The sequence below is a fragment of the Macaca thibetana genome, chromosome 13 (assembly GCF_024542745.1).
Source record: "Macaca thibetana thibetana isolate TM-01 chromosome 13, ASM2454274v1, whole genome shotgun sequence".
Taxonomy (NCBI): Eukaryota; Metazoa; Chordata; class Mammalia; order Primates; family Cercopithecidae; genus Macaca; species Macaca thibetana.
The window spans coordinates 51,011,257-51,029,294 of NC_065590.1; the positions used below are offsets into that span (position 1 = coordinate 51,011,257).

The window sequence follows — 18,038 nt, forward strand, 5'->3', positions numbered from 1 at the left end:
GACCCTCCTTGGAGAACAAGAAAACGCACTAGAGAGTGGGAGCATCCCCAGGCTGAAGCACACCCAGGACATCACATGTCAACGTGTCCTCTCTGGCCTGGGGTCCCCGCGAGTCTGGGAAACGAGGGGCTGGCAAGGGAGGGCAGGCTGGGGCGGCAGAAAAGGCCCCTGGAGCAGGGGGCGCAGACCTCGCTGCGCTGCGCGCTCTACCGCCGGGCTCGCAGCGCTTGGCTCAGCGCTTGCGCCTCCCTCAGCTCTGTCCTCCGCCCCCCTTCGCCCTCCCCCTTTCCCTCCCTTTCTCCTCCTCCTCCTGCTGCCGCGGCCGCTGCCAGACTTCGCCAGATCAGACCCACGGGGCTGCCCTCCCCTGCGCACTCCCCTCGCTGCCCGGGCCCGGAGCGCAGCGCGGCCGCGCAGGTAGGAGCCCCTGACGGGGTGTCGCCCCGAGCGAGCCCAGTGCTCACGGGGCCGCGCGCGGGAGAGTGAGTGAGCTGGGGTGACCTGAGGGGTGCTGAGTACTCGAGAACTGCCCTGGACTGTGCAGGGTGTCTCGGGCAGAGAGGGAGGTGGAGGTGTGCAGCCTCGGAATGCGATCTGTCAGCAAGTGCGAGCACTCGGGTGACATCTGTTGGGATGGGCATGTGTGTGCGCGCCCACAACCAGCCGGCAGGGCTTTGCCCATAAACGTGGTTTTGAAAGTTTAGGGGACCAGTGTGCAAGATTTAAGCCGCACCTGGATTCCACAGGAGCTGGTCAGAAGCTGGGACGGTGAGCACCTCCAGGGGACCGCCGCCTTAGCTTGCTGTTAAGAAAGGGGACCTCATCTCCCTCCCGCGCCAGGCCGCCCGCCAGAAACTGGTACCTCGGGTGGCGGTGCGATCCCTGGTTCCGCTCCTAGGCAGCCTGATACCAAAGGTAGCATGTCGGGGACCCAGAGACTAATAAGACAAAAGAGAAGCACTCGCTTTGGGCTGCCCCTCCACACAACCTGGGACTTTTAAACAAAGCTGTGCGCAGAGAAAGGCGTGGAAATGCCACTTTGAGAGGTTGTGCTGGGGGATGTGAGAAGCTCTGAGAGATGTGAGAAGGTCTAGTGTTCTACTGGAACTGGGAGATCGCTCTCTGAATTTTGTATTGTTATTTTGTTTAAAAAATGAAAAGCCTGAGGCCAAGGCAATTCATATTGGCTCGCAGATATTTTTGCTGATCTGTGCGAGGAACTTTGCTAGCTCAAGGTGAGCATACTGGGAAAGCCTTAACGTTCTAGAGAATAGAGTTTTGCAGCCCCACCTCCATCCCCGGGGGTGTGGGATTGGGGGGCAGGAAATGCACCGTCCCCTTTGAAATGTACTGTTTTTTCCTTTCGACCCCCTCTTTCTGCAGCCTGGTTTGTAGGTGCAATATAAAATGCACGCTGAATGTCTTTTGTATGTAAACAGCGTAGCAGGATGGAGTAACGTGAAATGCAATTCTGCAGCAGTTTTTACGTCTTTGCTGCCTTGTTCGTTGGCTACCGAGAAGGTTCAGGAGGGGGAGGGGAGATGAGAAAGCAGATTGGAAGTTGAGTATGGTGGAGCCTCAGCCTCTCCCACTCTCCCTTCCTCGCTTGTGTTCACTGCTAAAGTTTTGTTACTTTCCCCGCAGCAGATACTAAACATCAGTTTGTCCTGTATTTTCTTTGAGATTCACAATGTTGAAAGCCCTTTTCCTAACTATGCTGACTCTGGCGCTCGTCAAGTCACAGGACACCGAAGAAACCATCACGTACACGGTAAGGGGTGATGGAATTTGAAATAAGTACAGTTCAGCGGGATTCTGTGACCAAAAAAAAAAGATTTTACACACCCCTGCCAGTGTATTTGGCCTATACTGTGCGGAGGGTGATAAATTAAACAACACTTTATTCATGCTTCATATCTAAGATTCGTTGTAAATTGCCCCCTTGATCCTTTCGAAAGTTCACTGGGCTCACCACCTAAGATAGGGACCAACATGTAATCATTTGTGCAAGTGTAAAAATGGGATCCGTTTAAAAACTCAAACCAAAGAAAGTTACATATTTCCAAAACATTCAACAAATTAATGGGTGTAAGGAACTGGAAAACCTGGATTCCTACCACATGCAGATAAAACCAATACGTGCAGAATAAGACTCATGTCAAGTAAGAACATTAAACACCATAAAGACACATGGCCTCCTTTGTGTACATGACAGACAGTCTCATGTAAGTGGCCTTTATTGAATTTATAAAGGCTGTATATTCATTCTTTTTTGTATAACTGTAATTCTAATAAATAAAAGCAGACACACTTTATGTGTTACCAGGATGCATACTGGCTAAAGTGGTTTTCAAACATAATGTGTGCAACTCTGTTTTGCATTTTCTAATTAGCATCTCTGATATTTCCAAGTAATATTTGATTAGTTAATTGCATAGGTGTAACCAATGTTTAATAAAATATTAAAAAGATCATCTGACCCCTCCCACTGCTACAAATAGCTGTGGTGAGAACAGAGAAGGACAGTACTGACTTCACTTCTGGTGAGTTTGTTTGCACCTCTGTTTTGTGTTTTCTTGTCTTTAATCAGTGTGAGGCAAATGACATTTGTCCTGGATAGGAATATGAAAAACACATTTTTCTGCTGCTCCCAGTTTAAAATTAAGTAATCCTACTGGAAAGAATGTGAAAAATTTCTGAAAAGAAAACTCTTAAAAATGAACTAATGTCAATTACTGATAATAAACATTATCTCACTTTTTGGTACCACATTATCCCTAGAATGTTAGTATTCATCTGGCAAATGTTCCTTTCTGTTGTTCAGATCCACTATAAATAAAATAGCTTAATACAAATATTTTGTTAACTTCATGTTAAATGCAGTTGCTTCCTCTGCTGAAGATAAATAAAGCAAGAAAAATGAAGGCATGTGCTGTTTATCTTAAAATGAAAATGTTTTGTTATTCAGACTAAACTTACTGCCTTCTCATGGAGCTAAAATTAAATTCACTACCCACTTTTATAATAATCTCATAAAAGATTTTACTTCTTTTCCAATTGCTTATCTTCTGTGCCCTTCCCTTTGCTAATCACCTAAATCTTACTCATTTTTACCAGAGAAGGTTCCCTGTGGCTTAAACATGGTAGTTTTAAGACCACTAACTAAGGTTCATTATTATTGTAACAAATTTTCCAGATATGTTACCCTTTTGTGCTAAGATTGGGCCTATTCTCCTTTAAATTTTATATGCCTAATAATTCATGGTTAAAGGACAAGATAATAACTATTTTTGAGTACCCCGCTGTGGAGACACGATCTCCTTTGATCCTTGCGGCAATGTGTAAGGTAAGTGGCATCTCTTCCTTCTACTAGTGGTAGAACTGAAGATCTGAGAGACTGTCTAACTTGCTTAGGGCTACATAGCCAAGTGGTGAAGCTAAACTCAGTCTAGGCATACTTAATAGTACACTGACATTAAATGTCTAGAAGTAAATACTAAACAAACTGCAAGTCTTCTCTATTTACCATACAAATTATTCAAGTGAACTGCCATTTTTGCCTGGCTTGAAAGATACTCTTCAGAAGAATGGGCTCCACAAAATAGTCTCAAGTCCTCTTCCATATTAAAGATGGTGTCCATTCAGCTATTTACTCAACAAGTATCTGCATAAGCAATTCTCAACACTATTAAAATAATTTATTTGTTTACTAAGAAAATTCAGCCCCCTCTTGGAGAATTTACCCTGGGAAGACAGTGTTGAAAACTACAAAGTTCCTAAGCAAGTACAAATGATACTGTTATACAGATTATACAAATTGCCAAGGAAATAGAAAAGCAAGGAGGTGATTAATGTTGGTGCCAGCATATTAGAGGAGACAGAACTCTGTGCTGGTTCTTGAAGGAAGTGATGACCTCGGTTGGATTGATCTAGAAAGGCTAAAGAGGCACCTGAGTCAGAGAGTGGCATAATCAAAAGCTAGAGCCGAAAGCACCTGAGACCAATCCAGGTGGGGATAAGGTCAGATCAGCTGGAAGTGGGTAGTGGAAAGAACCCAGAGATGGTGATGATGAGAGACCTAGAGGTCACTGTGAGGTCTCAGAGAGAGGAGCAACATAACCAAGAGCACAAGAAAGACCATCATGGGGTGTGTATGCAGCATGTAGAGATACGGGGCCTTGCGTACTCACGGGCCAGCAGAAGACTTACATCTACATGGTAGATGTAGAAATGGACACAAAGTCAGCAGAGATGGAAGGAAAATAAGTGGAGATTCAGCACTGATGTTAAAATGGAATCCTGGGTTTCAAGAAAGGTGCTGGTACCTTGAACACTGTTTGGGAAGCAAGAAAAAAATTATTCTGAGAGACAAAGTGAATTTAGTTCTCACTCCAGTAAGTTTCAGACATCAGTAAAATATCTAAATGGATCTCTGGGCTTCCATTCAGCTATTTCCTTGTCAAGCATCCATTGTATATACATAAGCAGCTCTCAGTTATATTAAAAGAATTTAAGTTTATTTGTTTGTTTACTCCACTTTTGCTCAGTCCTTCCTTAGGCTTCTTCCTCACAGTGACTTTCCCAAGTGAGCGTCTGATCAGATTGCTTTCTGAGCTTAAAAATTCTTCAGAGGCCTCTTATTGCCTATACCTACATTTCTCAAGAAGTAGTTCCTAGACAACCTGTATGGGAATCACCTGGGATACTTGCTAAGCATTTAGATTCCAGGCCCCCTACCCAGACCTACAGAATCAAATCCTTTGGGTGGGCCCAGGAATCTTCATTTTAACAAGCACCCTGAGTGATCCTTAGACACAATAAAGCTTGAGATTCATTGACCTTCAGGGTAGAATTCAGGCTTCCATTCCTAAAGAAAGGCTTTCTTGATTTGGCTCTGCCTACCTCTGTAACCTCGTCCTCCACCTACCCAGAACTCCTTGCAGCTCCTTCCCTTTTCAACAATTTTATGCCTTTGTCACAATAGCCTGTCTTCCTAGAATTCCCACATTCATCTGGAAAAATCCTGCTCATCCTGTAAAGCCTGATTCACTGTCACCTCCTCTGTCAAGCCTTCCCTTCTGCCCTGCCATGCTCACCCATGCCCCGGAGCAGAGTCCATCACTCCTTCCCGTGTACACTTGTAGAAGGCACCTGCCATCTTGCGCAACTTGTCTACCTGTCTGTCTCCTCTTCTGGTCTTTGAGCTGGTTGAGGACAGGGACAAAGTCTGCATCATCTTTGCATCCCCAGGCCCTAAAACTGCCTGGTTTCAGAAGGTGCTCCATAGGCTGTTTGTTCAGTGGGTGAACTAGAGAGGAGACTGAAGCTGGGAACTGCTAGGAGGAACACATTTGTTCCCTAGCAACTGAAGCTAGGGAACAGGCCAGGGTGTGAGATGGAGGTAAGAATGGTAAAGAAAGCTAGGTGTTTGCATGCTGCAAGAGGATTTAGAGAGAGAGAGAGGAGCCCAGCACTGGTGGGGGCGGGGGTGGGGGTGGGGCGGGGGAGAGGGCGAGGAAAGAGAGAGAATTTGGTCTTTTTTTTTTTCACATTTACAATGTGGGAAAAAGGCAAATTAATAAAGAGCAGTCAGAGAAGTTGGAGAAGATTAGTCTCAAAACAGAAAAGAAGATGGTACTGGGCAACTGTACCAAAAACAACAGAAGAGTTTAGGCAGCCGATGATTGAGAATGGACCCCTGAAGTTGTCCAATGCACAGAGTTGTCTTTTAAAAAAAAGCGATAGAATGTTAAACCACCCATCTCATCATATATCTAGGACTTTAGCGCAAGGATTGTTGCCGTAAGAATGAAGCTTTTAGAGTGATTTCTTAGGGAATGGACACACCAATTAACTGTCTCCTGGCCCCACCTTTGATGTTTTCTTTGCAGCAATGCACTGACGGATATGAGTGGGATCCTGTGAGACAGCAATGCAAAGGTGAGCCAGCTTCAAAACTTCCCATGTGATCATTGGCCTTCTGTCTCCATCTCTTGTGTCACTCTTCCTATCCTGTCTGTGTTATACCAAAAAGGCATGAGCATTATATTTACATGTTCGATTTTTCCCTCTTAGAAGATTCCTGACTTATTTTATTACTGACCACAGATATTGATGAATGTGACATTGTCCCAGACGCTTGTAAAGGTGGAATGAAATGCGTCAACCACTATGGAGGATACCTCTGCCTTCCGAAAACAGCCCAGATTATTGTCAATAATGAACAGCCTCAGCAGGAAACACCACCAGCAGAAGGAACCTCAGGGGCAACCACCGGGGTTGTAGCTGCCAGCAGCATGGCAACCAGTGGAGTGTTGCCCGGGGGTGGTTTTGTGGCCAGTGCTGCTGCAGTCGCAGGCCCTGAAGTGCAGGCTGGCCGAAATAACTTTGTCATCCGGCGGAACCCAGCTGACCCTCAGCGCATTCCCTCCAACCCTTCCCACCGTATCCAATGTGCAGCAGGCTACGAGCAAAGCGAACACAACGTGTGCCAAGGTAGGAATAACTTATTTTCCTAACCATCGAAAGCTTTTGCCCAAGTGCACCTCGTGGTGAGGATGATAATAATTCACAATTTTTTTAATTTATTATTATTATTATACTTTAAGTTCTAGGGTACATGTGCATAACGTGCAGGTTTGTTACATATGTATACTTGTGCCATGTTGGTGTGCTGCACCCATCAACTCGTCAGCACCCATCAACTCATCATTTACATCAGGTATAACTCCCAATGCAATCCCTCCCCCCTCCAATAATTCACATTTATTAAGGACTTCCCGCAGGCCAGACATCATGCTAAGTGCTTTGTCTGCATTATCATATTTAATCATCACAATATTCCTAAAGGGTAGTTGCTGTAGATGTCATCATTGTTTTACAAACGGGAAACTGTGGCTTAGAAAGTTCATCAGTGGTTCCCAACCCTAGCTGCCCATATTTAGAGTTACTTGGGAACCTTTAAAACTTCTCGATGGCCAAGCTACACCCCAGCCCAGTTAAATCACAGTCTCTGAGGGTGGGTTCCAGGCATCGGCTTTTTTTTCAGTTCCTCATGTGCGGCCAAGTTTGAGAACCAGACGTCACACAGGTGCTAAGTGCAGAGCTGACCTTCCAACCCAGGAAGGCAGGTGCCAAAGTCACAGCTGGCAAAAGTTGCTGTCAGGTTATTCATTGGGAATTTGAAATTATGCTGTCAAGCTACTCCACAGATGTACCCCTTTGGTTTCTCAAGTTTCTTTTCATCGAACTTGCCACAGACTTACTTTCCTCATTCAGGAATAAAGAAATGGGGCTCCTGCTTCTCATTACCTTGGAGGGACTCTCCCCCACTCACATTTATATCTCTTTTAAAGCTCTCATTTGACCACATTTCACTTATATCACTTGCACCATGGCATCATCTGCCTAGGTTTTTCTGTTTATTTTCACAGAGCATACACATCACTGTGTATTCTAGAAACAGCTGTAAGCTCATACTAGCAAAGTGATAAGAATCTGGGGCTTTGAAGACATGTAGGATATTAGCTAACTGAACTGTGCTAAGAGATTGTTTCCCTTTCCTTCTTAGCAAACCGTTTCAGAGCAGCCTGGTGTGGAGATTGTGTTCGTGAAATGGGGCCATAGGAGCCTCCAGACGGAGGCTGACTAGGTAGACCCCATAGTGCAGAACTCCATGTCACCACCACATACGTGTATGGCACACATGAGCCAATGGAAAGGGTCCAGGAGTTCTCACTTTCTAACTGGTCATATGTGAGGAAGAGAGCACCTTCCTCCCTTAACACCAAGGGTTTCAATAGAGACCACTGAGCTGCTACATTAAATGGAAGATGCATTTTCTTGTGCCCTGGGTTGGGGTTGTTGCCCCTTATTCACCCGTGTTTAGTTTTATCTTCTGTATAAAAGATACTCGAATTTAAATGGCTTTAAAATGAAGCAAGGGGCTGGGCATGGTGGCTCACACCTGTAATCCCAGCACTTTGGGAGGCTGAAGCGGGCTGTTCACCTGAGGTCAGGAGTTCAAGATCAGCCTGGCCAACATGGCAAAACCCCATCTCTACTAAAAATACAAAAATTCTCTATGAATGGTGGCACATGCCTGTAGTCTCAGCTACTGGAGAGGCTGAAGCAGGAGAATCACTTGAACCTGGGAGGTGGAGGTTGCAGTGAGCCGAGATCATGCCACTGCACTCCCGCCTGGACAACAGAGTGAGACTCTGTCTCAAAAAACAAAAAAAAATGAAGTAAGGAAACTTGTCATGCTCTAACTTATTTATTTCATATTTTGTTTGTAAGTTTTAAGTACCCCACATCAAGACCTAACCCATGTTGTGATGGTGTCACTTTTCAGAGGGTGCATGGTATTAGCATCTGTTTTGTGTTACTGTCATGAGTCAGAATTCCAGTATTGATGATGAATGCTTCAGCATCTGCTTGATATTCTGATATTGAATTTAAGGATTATGTCAAGGAGATAAAACGATGAGGTTATTCTTATACATGTATTTGGGTTAATACTGATAAAAAAAATATTGAGTTTATTTAAGATACACCAGCTTTTAATTGTGTTATTTAGTTATATAACTAGACTGGAAAGTTTGGTGGTATTTTTCCCAAAATCAAAAAATTTTGCTGAAAAATTATCAACTTTTATATACTGAATTATTTTGAATACTTTAGATGTATATTTTAATGGTACTTGGGAGGGAAAAAAAAACAGATAAATGAATGAGTCATTTCCCAAAGTAGTTTGTAGACCGTCATTGATATTTATGGTTGAATTCAAGAACAATGCCCAGAACTAAATGAAGAGGTCCTAGAATAAAATATATTCAAGACTTACAACATGCATTGGTTATGGCAGAAACTGTACTGTGATTAATGAGAATAAAATCCTATTTAACTTTTCTCAAAAATATTTAGACTACCTAACTAAGTTACGTTTCACATAGTAAAACATTTATAGTTCTTACTTCTTTGGGCATTTTTTTTAGTTATAAGCAGACTATTAAGTGCCTTGCTTATGGAATATGCTAAATACATACCTGTTGACTGTGCGCACACAGGTTATTTCCAACCCAAATTGTTCTGTGTAATGCAGCCAGTTTCTAAAATTTGAGATTGGTGTCTATACCATTGAAAGCAGGGTTAAAAGTTTTTTGGAAGGCCTAAGGCTTAAGTTGGATTTCTTCCCACCTCACAATTTTGCAAAGTGCCCATAAATGTGGATTTACTTAATTGTTGATAAAAGGGGGTTATTTCATATGATAACAACAGGATAATCTGTCTAGGGAATTTGACTAACATAAGTCGAGTCACACTTGTGCCCGTTTCTTATTGAGCTAATCAAACATGCAGTCCAGCTTCTTCTAATTGCCTGCAGATGTATGACATTCTCATTCCAGGCCAGCAGCACAAAATAATGTTTTATAACCAATGTGGAAGTATGGGGACCTCTGTTTAGAACAATAATGTGCTCCAAGGACCTATATTATTGACATCATCATGGAGTTTGAGGAGTCTTCTGTTTTAATAAAGATCTCCACTCCCTTTTAAATGTTGCATATTTATGCCCAGTAATCCAGACACATTTCCTGTGGTCCACTGGATAGAATAAATGAATCTTACAGATGAGTCTTATTTGCATAAAAATTATTTCTGTTTTCTGTGTATATTTTTCAGCAGGTATAGTTTATCATTATATAACCTAAAACTGAGGACATTTTAAATGTAAGAACTGAAATCTGTACTGTGCTTCAGTCTTCAAATCAATTGTGCCTTTGAATGCACTATACCAGTCACAGATGGCTTCTAACTAATTTAAATAATACCACTAGATATTTTAAATGTACACTATTTTATAAATATATATTTTAAATAGCTGTCCATTTAACTGTTGAGTGAAAACATGATATTTTTACTCCTCGTCATGTATTTTTTGGGGGGTTTTCAGTTCTGTACAAAAACAAGGAGTTCGAAATGCAACGTAACATTCAAAGATCAGGTCATAGTGAGCAGGTGTTTTTCAGGTTTTTTGCTACATGAGGATCATGCTGTGGGAGCCAGTAACACTGAGAGTTTCCCATGACTGACATTTTTCTTGGCATCTATAAAATGAAGATCATTTCAGTGTTACATACCTGGAGCCACGTATAGATAGAGTTTTCGAAATTAATTGTTTCCATGAGAGACCATCTGCCTCAAAGACAACAGATACTCATCTACACCAAAAAGAAGTTGAATGAATGGGGAATATATTATAACCTGTTGATGGCTCGCCTTTAGTTTTCTACACCTTTACTGCATAGTCTCTATACAATCTTTCTCTTTTTTTTGAGACAGAGTCTCACACTGTTACCCAGGCTGGAGTGCAGTGGTGCTATCTTGGCTCACTGCAACTTCCGCCTTCTGGGTTTAAGCAATTCTTGTGCCTCAGTCTCCCGAGTAGCTGTGACTACAGGCGTGTACCATCACACCCTGTTAATTTTTATATTTTTAATAGAGACAGGGTTTCACCATGTTGGCCAGGCTAGTCTCCAGCTCCTGACCTCAGGTGATCTACCCACCTCAGCCTCCCAAAGTGCTGGGGTTACAGGCCTGAGCCACTGTGTCTGGTAATAGTCTCTATATAATCTTTCTAAAGGAGATGGAGTTAGAAATTACTAGACAACGTTGAGAAAGGATTTTTTTAAATCATATATAACTTTCTAAGACTTCCATTCCTATATTTTAAAAAAAGGAAAAAAAAAAGTCATTTGGGAACTGACAAGAAAGAGAAAGCATTGATTGCCCTAATTGAAGAAACTTGTTTGTTTAATTGAACTTTAAAAAAATTAAAACACCGGGCATTCTGCATAGCTGGTAATTAAGCCACTACTAAACTCTGTTAGGACTTACAGGCATGACTACTAACTTGGTAAAGAAACTGTGCCATCAAGAAGTGAACTCAGTACGAATGCCCAATAAAGTTGATTGTAAAACCAAATCAAGTACAGTACCTGGCTTATATTGTATAAAGTATCACTGAGAAATATGAAAAAAACATACCCTAGGGTTTCCACCATCTCTGTCTACCAGGACTTTCCGGTTTCAAAACCAAAAGCTCCATGTTCCTGGAAATGCCTTCGTCCCAGGCAAATAGGATGGTTGAGCCCCTAGCATACCCACATAGCCAAATCGCCTGCACCTCACAGACAAGAGTGAAGAAGTCCTAACATTAGAGCCATTTTTTCAGGTTGAGGCATTGCTTGTCCAGTGAGACTATTTTTACAATTTGTTTTGTACTTTCAAAAGACAAACTGCATTGATTTTTAAGTAGTTGGACAGAGTCTTTCTTTGCAGTTGTCGGGATCCCATTTGCCAGTTTGCCAATGAGCAGGTTTCTACATTGTTTTAGATGTTTTAAGTGTAGGATAACTGGACATTAGAACCTGCACACTTAGTTATGTGTCAATTGTGTCATACCATGGGAAAGTTAGCAATCTTTTCACATTCCCACATGGAAAAAATTTCACCACACAGCCAAATTAAATACTGTGTTTCACCTATAAATTTTTCAGTTTGCTAAAATGTTTTTTTTCCTCAACTTTCAGCTATATTTTCAATCATTTTATTTTATCATTATTACATGTGATACAGGACTGATTAGAACACTAAAAAATACATATTTGCCTCCTGTAAAGTCTAAAGGAACAAATTACAGTGTACATAGGGTTAAAATTTAAAAACCTCTATAGTCTTAGGGATCATCCATTATATTCTACACATTTCTTTATAAACATAAGAGTAACTAAACTACTCTTTTGAAAAGGAAAGAAGTTATTATCTGTACATCTACATTTGCAAAGAGGAACTTGAAGTAACATATACAGCTTCTCAGATGCTAGGGATATCTTTCTTTGACTTCTTTCATTTTAAACTTAAATGATCTCATATCCAGAAGAGAATTAGAAAATCATAGTGTAACCAAGTGGCTTAGATACCTGACATTGTCATTACCAAACAGCTTTCAAACACTGCCCCTTTTGTTGATTCTCATTAATGTCATTAGGGTTGCTGGCTGCATGGGTTAGTTTTGTGAGGAAATGCCTAATTATTCTTCCATATAATTATACAGCCCAGTGAAGACCTGTGATCTCAGAAAATAGATATGTTGCAAAAGGAAGACTATAATTGAGTAAATCATGATGTTAACCTTAAAAAAAAGTATGTCAAGCAGTAAGAAAAATGGGCATTTAGCCTGCTTACAGTTCTTCATTGTTTTTGGTTGTTAATTACCTCAAGTACCTGAAAAGTCTCTAAAGTTATATAAATGGATAAGAGTTGAGTTTACAGCGGAGACTTATTTTTCAAATAAGCCGATGCAGTGTATAGAAGTGATTGATTTATTCCTAAAAAAAAAAAAAAAAAAATCTAGCATTGTTTCATAATTTACTTTTCAATATACTGCAGCCATTGAATTTCTAGTCAATTTATGTCATTTTACTATGCATTCATGAACAGTATTTATATGTATCTGATTCATACACAGTCAGAAAGTGCTCTTAAAATTCCTTCATAAAAATTGAATGACAACCGTTTGAGGTGGAAGGATACAAGAAGTCAGTATGATCACTCTCCTGCAGCAAGACTGTGCTACGCACCTCCCTAATTCAATGGTTCTCAAAGTGTAGTCCCTAGACCAGATGCATCAAGCATCATCGGGTAACTTATTAGAAATGCAAATTTCCCAGGTCCCATCCCAGATCGACTGAATCAGAAACTCTGGGGCCAGGCCCAGCAATCTGGTTCTGGGATTATATTGTCTTAACAATATATTATATAACATATGTTGTTATAATAAGACAATTAAATATATTGTTATAACAATATAACTACATATAGTTATATAACATATAACTATATATTGTTTTAACAATCCCATAATATTGATGCCTCCTCAAGTCTGAGAACCAATGCCTTAACTTAATCTTAACTTCTGCTATATTAATCAGAGGGCAGGGTCAGAATACTTCACATGGGATATGGGAAGCAGTGAAACAAAACATCAAAAATATACATTCTGCCTCTAGGGTAACTTAGTATTTCTATTTTACTTTTCTCACTCTTATTACTGTCATCGTCAGTACTCTGATTCCTAAACATGGGTGGCCATGAGTCCTGATTAAGACTGTATCCCCGAACCAAGGATATGATGTATGCAATCTAAAGGAAAAGGGGACATATTAACAAGAAAACAGGATACACATCTCTATAAAACCTACAAATATGCAATCATATAACTATTCTTAAATTGTCAGTAGGTGAGACTCTAATTTTTGTTCTGGCTATGGCAATGACTGGTGCTAAGTGACACCTATATCTTTTATAAGGCTCCTCCTTAAGTTCACGGCACAAACTTGTGAGATGAGGCAATGCTGTTTGGCGGTTCAGTTTGTGTAGAACCACAAAAGAGAAGGAGATTGACTCTGACTTTGACTGTAAAGCATCCTTCAGTCACCAAAGTGATATGAGATCCTTTCAATATCAGATGCACAGCTAACCATCTCTTTCCATTTAGACTCTGTGAATATCAGATATTTGAAGACTATTCACATAAGCATCTTCTTTCAATTTAAACTTTATCAGAAATTTACTTCCTATCAAAGACGAGGAGATTCTTTTTAAGACTAGTTAACACTTAATCTGTGGAATGAATTTCCTCCTCCCTATTGAAGCAAGAAGAAGTAGATTAGAGTAGAATTGCAAGCCCGGGTAACTTCAGGAAAGTGCACTGGTACTGGCTCATTATTTATTTCTCCAGCAGAAAGTCTCAAGCTATATTCCCTGAAATCAACAAGTTGCCCCGTTTTGTAAGGATTGCCTTTTCACGTGTTGAATTGCTGGCACAATTTTATTCTTTGAAACCAAAGAATAAACAAAAATTTTCCCAATGTGTTAGATTTTGCACAAATGTACAAATAAGTAATTCACACCGCATCTGAAATTCATTAGCATGTTGCTTTTTCCAGGAGGTAATTGCAAATTGCACACTCAAAATAAAACTGATCAAGAAAACTGCATTTCAAATATTGGCAAAAGAAAATGCTGTCATTGCAGAAATTTAAAAAGAATTGCAGGTTTGTAGTTTAAACTGAAATGATTTGTAAACATTTAATAAAAATGAAGTGAATAAATGACATGAAAGGAAGGCCGAATGCCGAGCTATTAGCATAACTACAGTTTAAAAGAAGAAACAGTTAATCAATGCATATAAACGTATACTAAATAGACTAAAAAGCTTGAGATTTGCACTAAGTCAAATTTTAAAACTTCAACTACCTTTCAAATGATTGCACATCTATCCCAGTCCAAGGTAACTAGGCAGTATTGCAAGTGAAATTGATAAAATGGAACACAAAACCATTCAATTCCATTAGAGTTCAGTGAATTCAGTCAAGTTTGAGAACCACTTTCTGTTGTAGCTTAATAGAGTCAAAGTAGAAGGAAGGAATGCTCATAGTCCTTAGGGAATTTGTCATAACTGTCCCATGAGTTATCAAATAACAATAAAAGAAACAAACAACAGTTCAATAAAGTAAAATGGGACATCACTAGAAGTACATGATGAATTGCCAAAAGAAGATGTAAAACTAGTATGTGACACAGGTAGCACCACAAGTTACTAAAATACATATTTGGACAGAAGAAAACGTGTTCTCAGAAATGTGGTTAAGGACAAAAGTTCGTTTCCTCCCTGGAATGGGGCATTTGGGAGAGAATGATGAGGAGACATTGGGAAATTTGACAAGGAAATTAACGTCCAAACATCAGAAGAAGTAATCATACCGTAGCTGCACAGAACAAAAGAGAAGCATTGTATCATGTCCACATTCCATCTGTCCTAGAATGATTTCCCAGGAGAGGTCCCCAGAAACAGTGTGCTTCTGACTGGAATGCTAGCAAGATAAGGTGGGGAAGAAAACCAAGTCAGAAAGAACAATCAGTGAACCACTCTGCAGAGCAAACATCTATGACTGGTTCCATCCTCAGTAACTCCACCAAAATGCTGATGAGTTCATCTTGCTCTGTCTAAACATATTCCAGAACTGCATTCTGTTTTACTTATTATTGAATAAGCAATCAGTAGATGTTGTTCGTATAAATGAATAGATTTTAATCATAGGAGAACTCAGACTTAAACCATCCTTGAAAATAAGTTATCGAGCACCATGTGTGTATAAGGTATATTTCCCAACTATAAATGTTATACAATATTAGTGTGGTCCATGAGTAATTTTCGAAAGAGACTGTTCTGTCCCTTTAACACGGAGGTCTCAGATACCTTGTCTCCGTTTTAAGCTTATGCTACTTGAAAGAAGGATTCATAAAACCTATTCTTTATATCCTGGATTACTAGATTTTCCATAAATATTAATGACTAAACAGGTTGATGTTATTCCTAGAGCAAGACTAGTAATTGGGAACACTAGAATTATTTTTTATTTCCCAATAAGCCATTTAACCAGGGAATGCATTTCTGTATCAAATATATCCTTCCTCAGAAATCTCATGGTGAATAAAATGAAAATACACTTTGTTTGGGAAAGTGTTAATATTTATGATACTTGAGGTCAGATAATCATAAGGCTGAAAAATAGTTTTGTTTTTATAATTTTATTTTTAATTGAAAAATATATATGGGGTGCAATGTGATGTTTTGATATATGTATACACCATGGGATGATTAAATCAAGCTAATTAACATAACCATTACTTCACTTGTTTTTTGCAGTGTGAATATTTAAAATCTACTTGCTTAGCAGTTTTGAAATATACACATTATTATTAACTATAGTCACCATGCTGTGCAACAGATTTCAAAATCTTCCTGTTTCACTGAAACTTTGTACCCTTTGACTAACATCTCCCCATCTCCCTCCATTCCCACCCTCAGCCTCTGGTAACCACATTTTTCCCTCTACTTCTATGAGTTTGAGTTTTTCAGATTTCACATTTAAGTGAGATCATGCTGTATTTGTCTTTCTGTAAGGCTAGAAAACATTGATGTGAGCTCTCTGATACTGTGAAGAAACTCAAGGCTTTTGATGAACTTCTGTAAAATAACATGAAGGAAGAAGGACTCTGAGCAATCCATCTTATCTTGGACATTTCCCTGGCTAGAAATTATCCTTCTCAAACCTGTTTTTAGAATCCAAGAAAGTCACTTAGTTGGGTACAGGTGATTTAAAAGAAGAGTTTTCTGATCTTGTCGCAAAGTAGAGAAGCTCGAGGGAGCTAGATAAGTGAGAAGGAAAAGTCATAGTTCTCAGGAACCCAGGAAGAAAGAACAGAGTTTACTGAGAGCCCATTGAGAACTGATAACTAGCTGAGACTTGAACTGTTGGTGAAATAAGAGTGAAGTAGGGAAGGGAATCCAAGACAGCCATAAAAATTGCATGTGCTTTTACATGTGCCTAGTTAAAATGAGAATCATGACAGGAGCTGGAACTGCATATAGTTAAATCGTTGTGGGGAAAGTGGTGAAATAAGTTTTCACTCTGAACAGCTTTGTGTGTTGTGAGGAATCTAATCCTATTCCCTTGAGTGAAGCCACAGAACACAATCCAAAGTGGGAAACAACTCTTGGGGTCCAACTCACTGCCCACCTTGCAGACCAAGTCTGTCACAACCCGGGTTATGGAAGAATTTTTACTCAATGATGACGTTAGATTTCCCTTGTGAAATATTTTGCAGCAAAGCCCTCCTCTTGTACATACATTCACACCAGCATCCCATTAAATGAACATCTATACTATTTTCTTAAAACTTATGTATCCCAGTATTTTCTAATATACCAAAATTACAAAGGGCTGTATAAGTCTGTTTTTCAGAGTTTGCTGTTGAATCCTCAGAACTGTATTTTTACAATTTGTAAATGTGTGATATCAAAAGATCCCACTTCTAAAAAAGAAAAGAATATCCCAAGAGAAATAACTAAAAGACACTTTAGAAACCTGCCTATGCAGGCTAAATACCCCTTTTCTTGCCTAGTTTATTCTAGCTATTTATGCAACACACGTGCACACATACAGATACCTATTCAAGTACATGCCTATACACATGCATCTGTACAAACATGTGCACACACCATTATTTTCAGTAGGAAGGTCCCATGTACCAAAATGAAACTGATCAAAGTTGATGATGCTTCTGAAATAACTGAATGCAGAGAGAGGTTTCCTCTCATTTTTCTGGTAACATTAACACTGGAAACTGCTTTCTGAATACATGTGTCTACCTATCACAAGAGAACAGGACACCTTCAACACTTCCTACACTTTTTGCTGAACAGAGAATTGTGTTCGATGGATTAAATAGAAAGGGTTGACAAAAAAGAAGTGAAGATGCTGAGGTATAACCTCTGAGGCTTTGTTATCATATACTTCTGCAGCATGATGATCACTTCATTACTAATCTTTCTCAGAGATGAGCCTGGATTTCATCCTGACCCATTATTTTATATTGAACAACTTAATTTTTGGCAAAATTGACATTTTTAATGAACTGTCGTTTAAGATGGATTCAAAAATGACTTATCTGGGACTGACACTGAATCTCCAAGCTTTTTCATTCTTCAGACTTTGGTAAATTGTATAGTCAGGAAGTAGTCTGGAATACAACTCCACTCAACAAGCAAGGCAGAAAATTCCAGTCATTCATGATGAATTAAACTTTGCAGTAAAAGCTGTGGGCACCTTTTGTTAAAACGGTTCATGACCTGGAATATCAGAAGAATCTTAATCCAGGGAGGGAGCCAGAGAAAAAGTCCTCCCATACAAGCTGGTGAAAATGACGGGTTTTGGCCGGGCATGGTGGCTCACGCTTGTAATCCCAGCACTTAGGGAGGCTGAGGCAGGCAGATCACTTGAGGTCAGGAGTTTAAGACCAGTCTGGCCAACATGGTGAAACCCCGTCCCTACTAAAAATACAAAAATTAGCCGGGGGTGATGGCACATGCCTGTAATCCCACCTACTCAGGAGGCTGAGGCAGGAGA

At 40.1% G+C, this 18,038-nt stretch overlaps 1 protein-coding gene across 1 annotated transcript in view; it reads left to right on the plus strand.

Annotated features, from left to right (window-relative positions):
• EFEMP1 (EGF containing fibulin extracellular matrix protein 1) overlaps positions 1-18,038 on the plus strand; it is a 1,044,090-nt gene that overhangs the window by 986,694 nt on the left and 39,358 nt on the right. Inside the window, exons 2-5 of the mRNA XM_050754685.1 lie at positions 319-417; positions 1,684-1,771; positions 5,892-5,940; positions 6,109-6,495. Of these exons, the coding sequence (XP_050610642.1) occupies positions 1,691-1,771; positions 5,892-5,940; positions 6,109-6,495 (517 nt within the window). The 5' untranslated portion in view covers positions 319-417; positions 1,684-1,690. The remainder of the gene's footprint in view (positions 1-318; positions 418-1,683; positions 1,772-5,891; positions 5,941-6,108; positions 6,496-18,038) is intronic.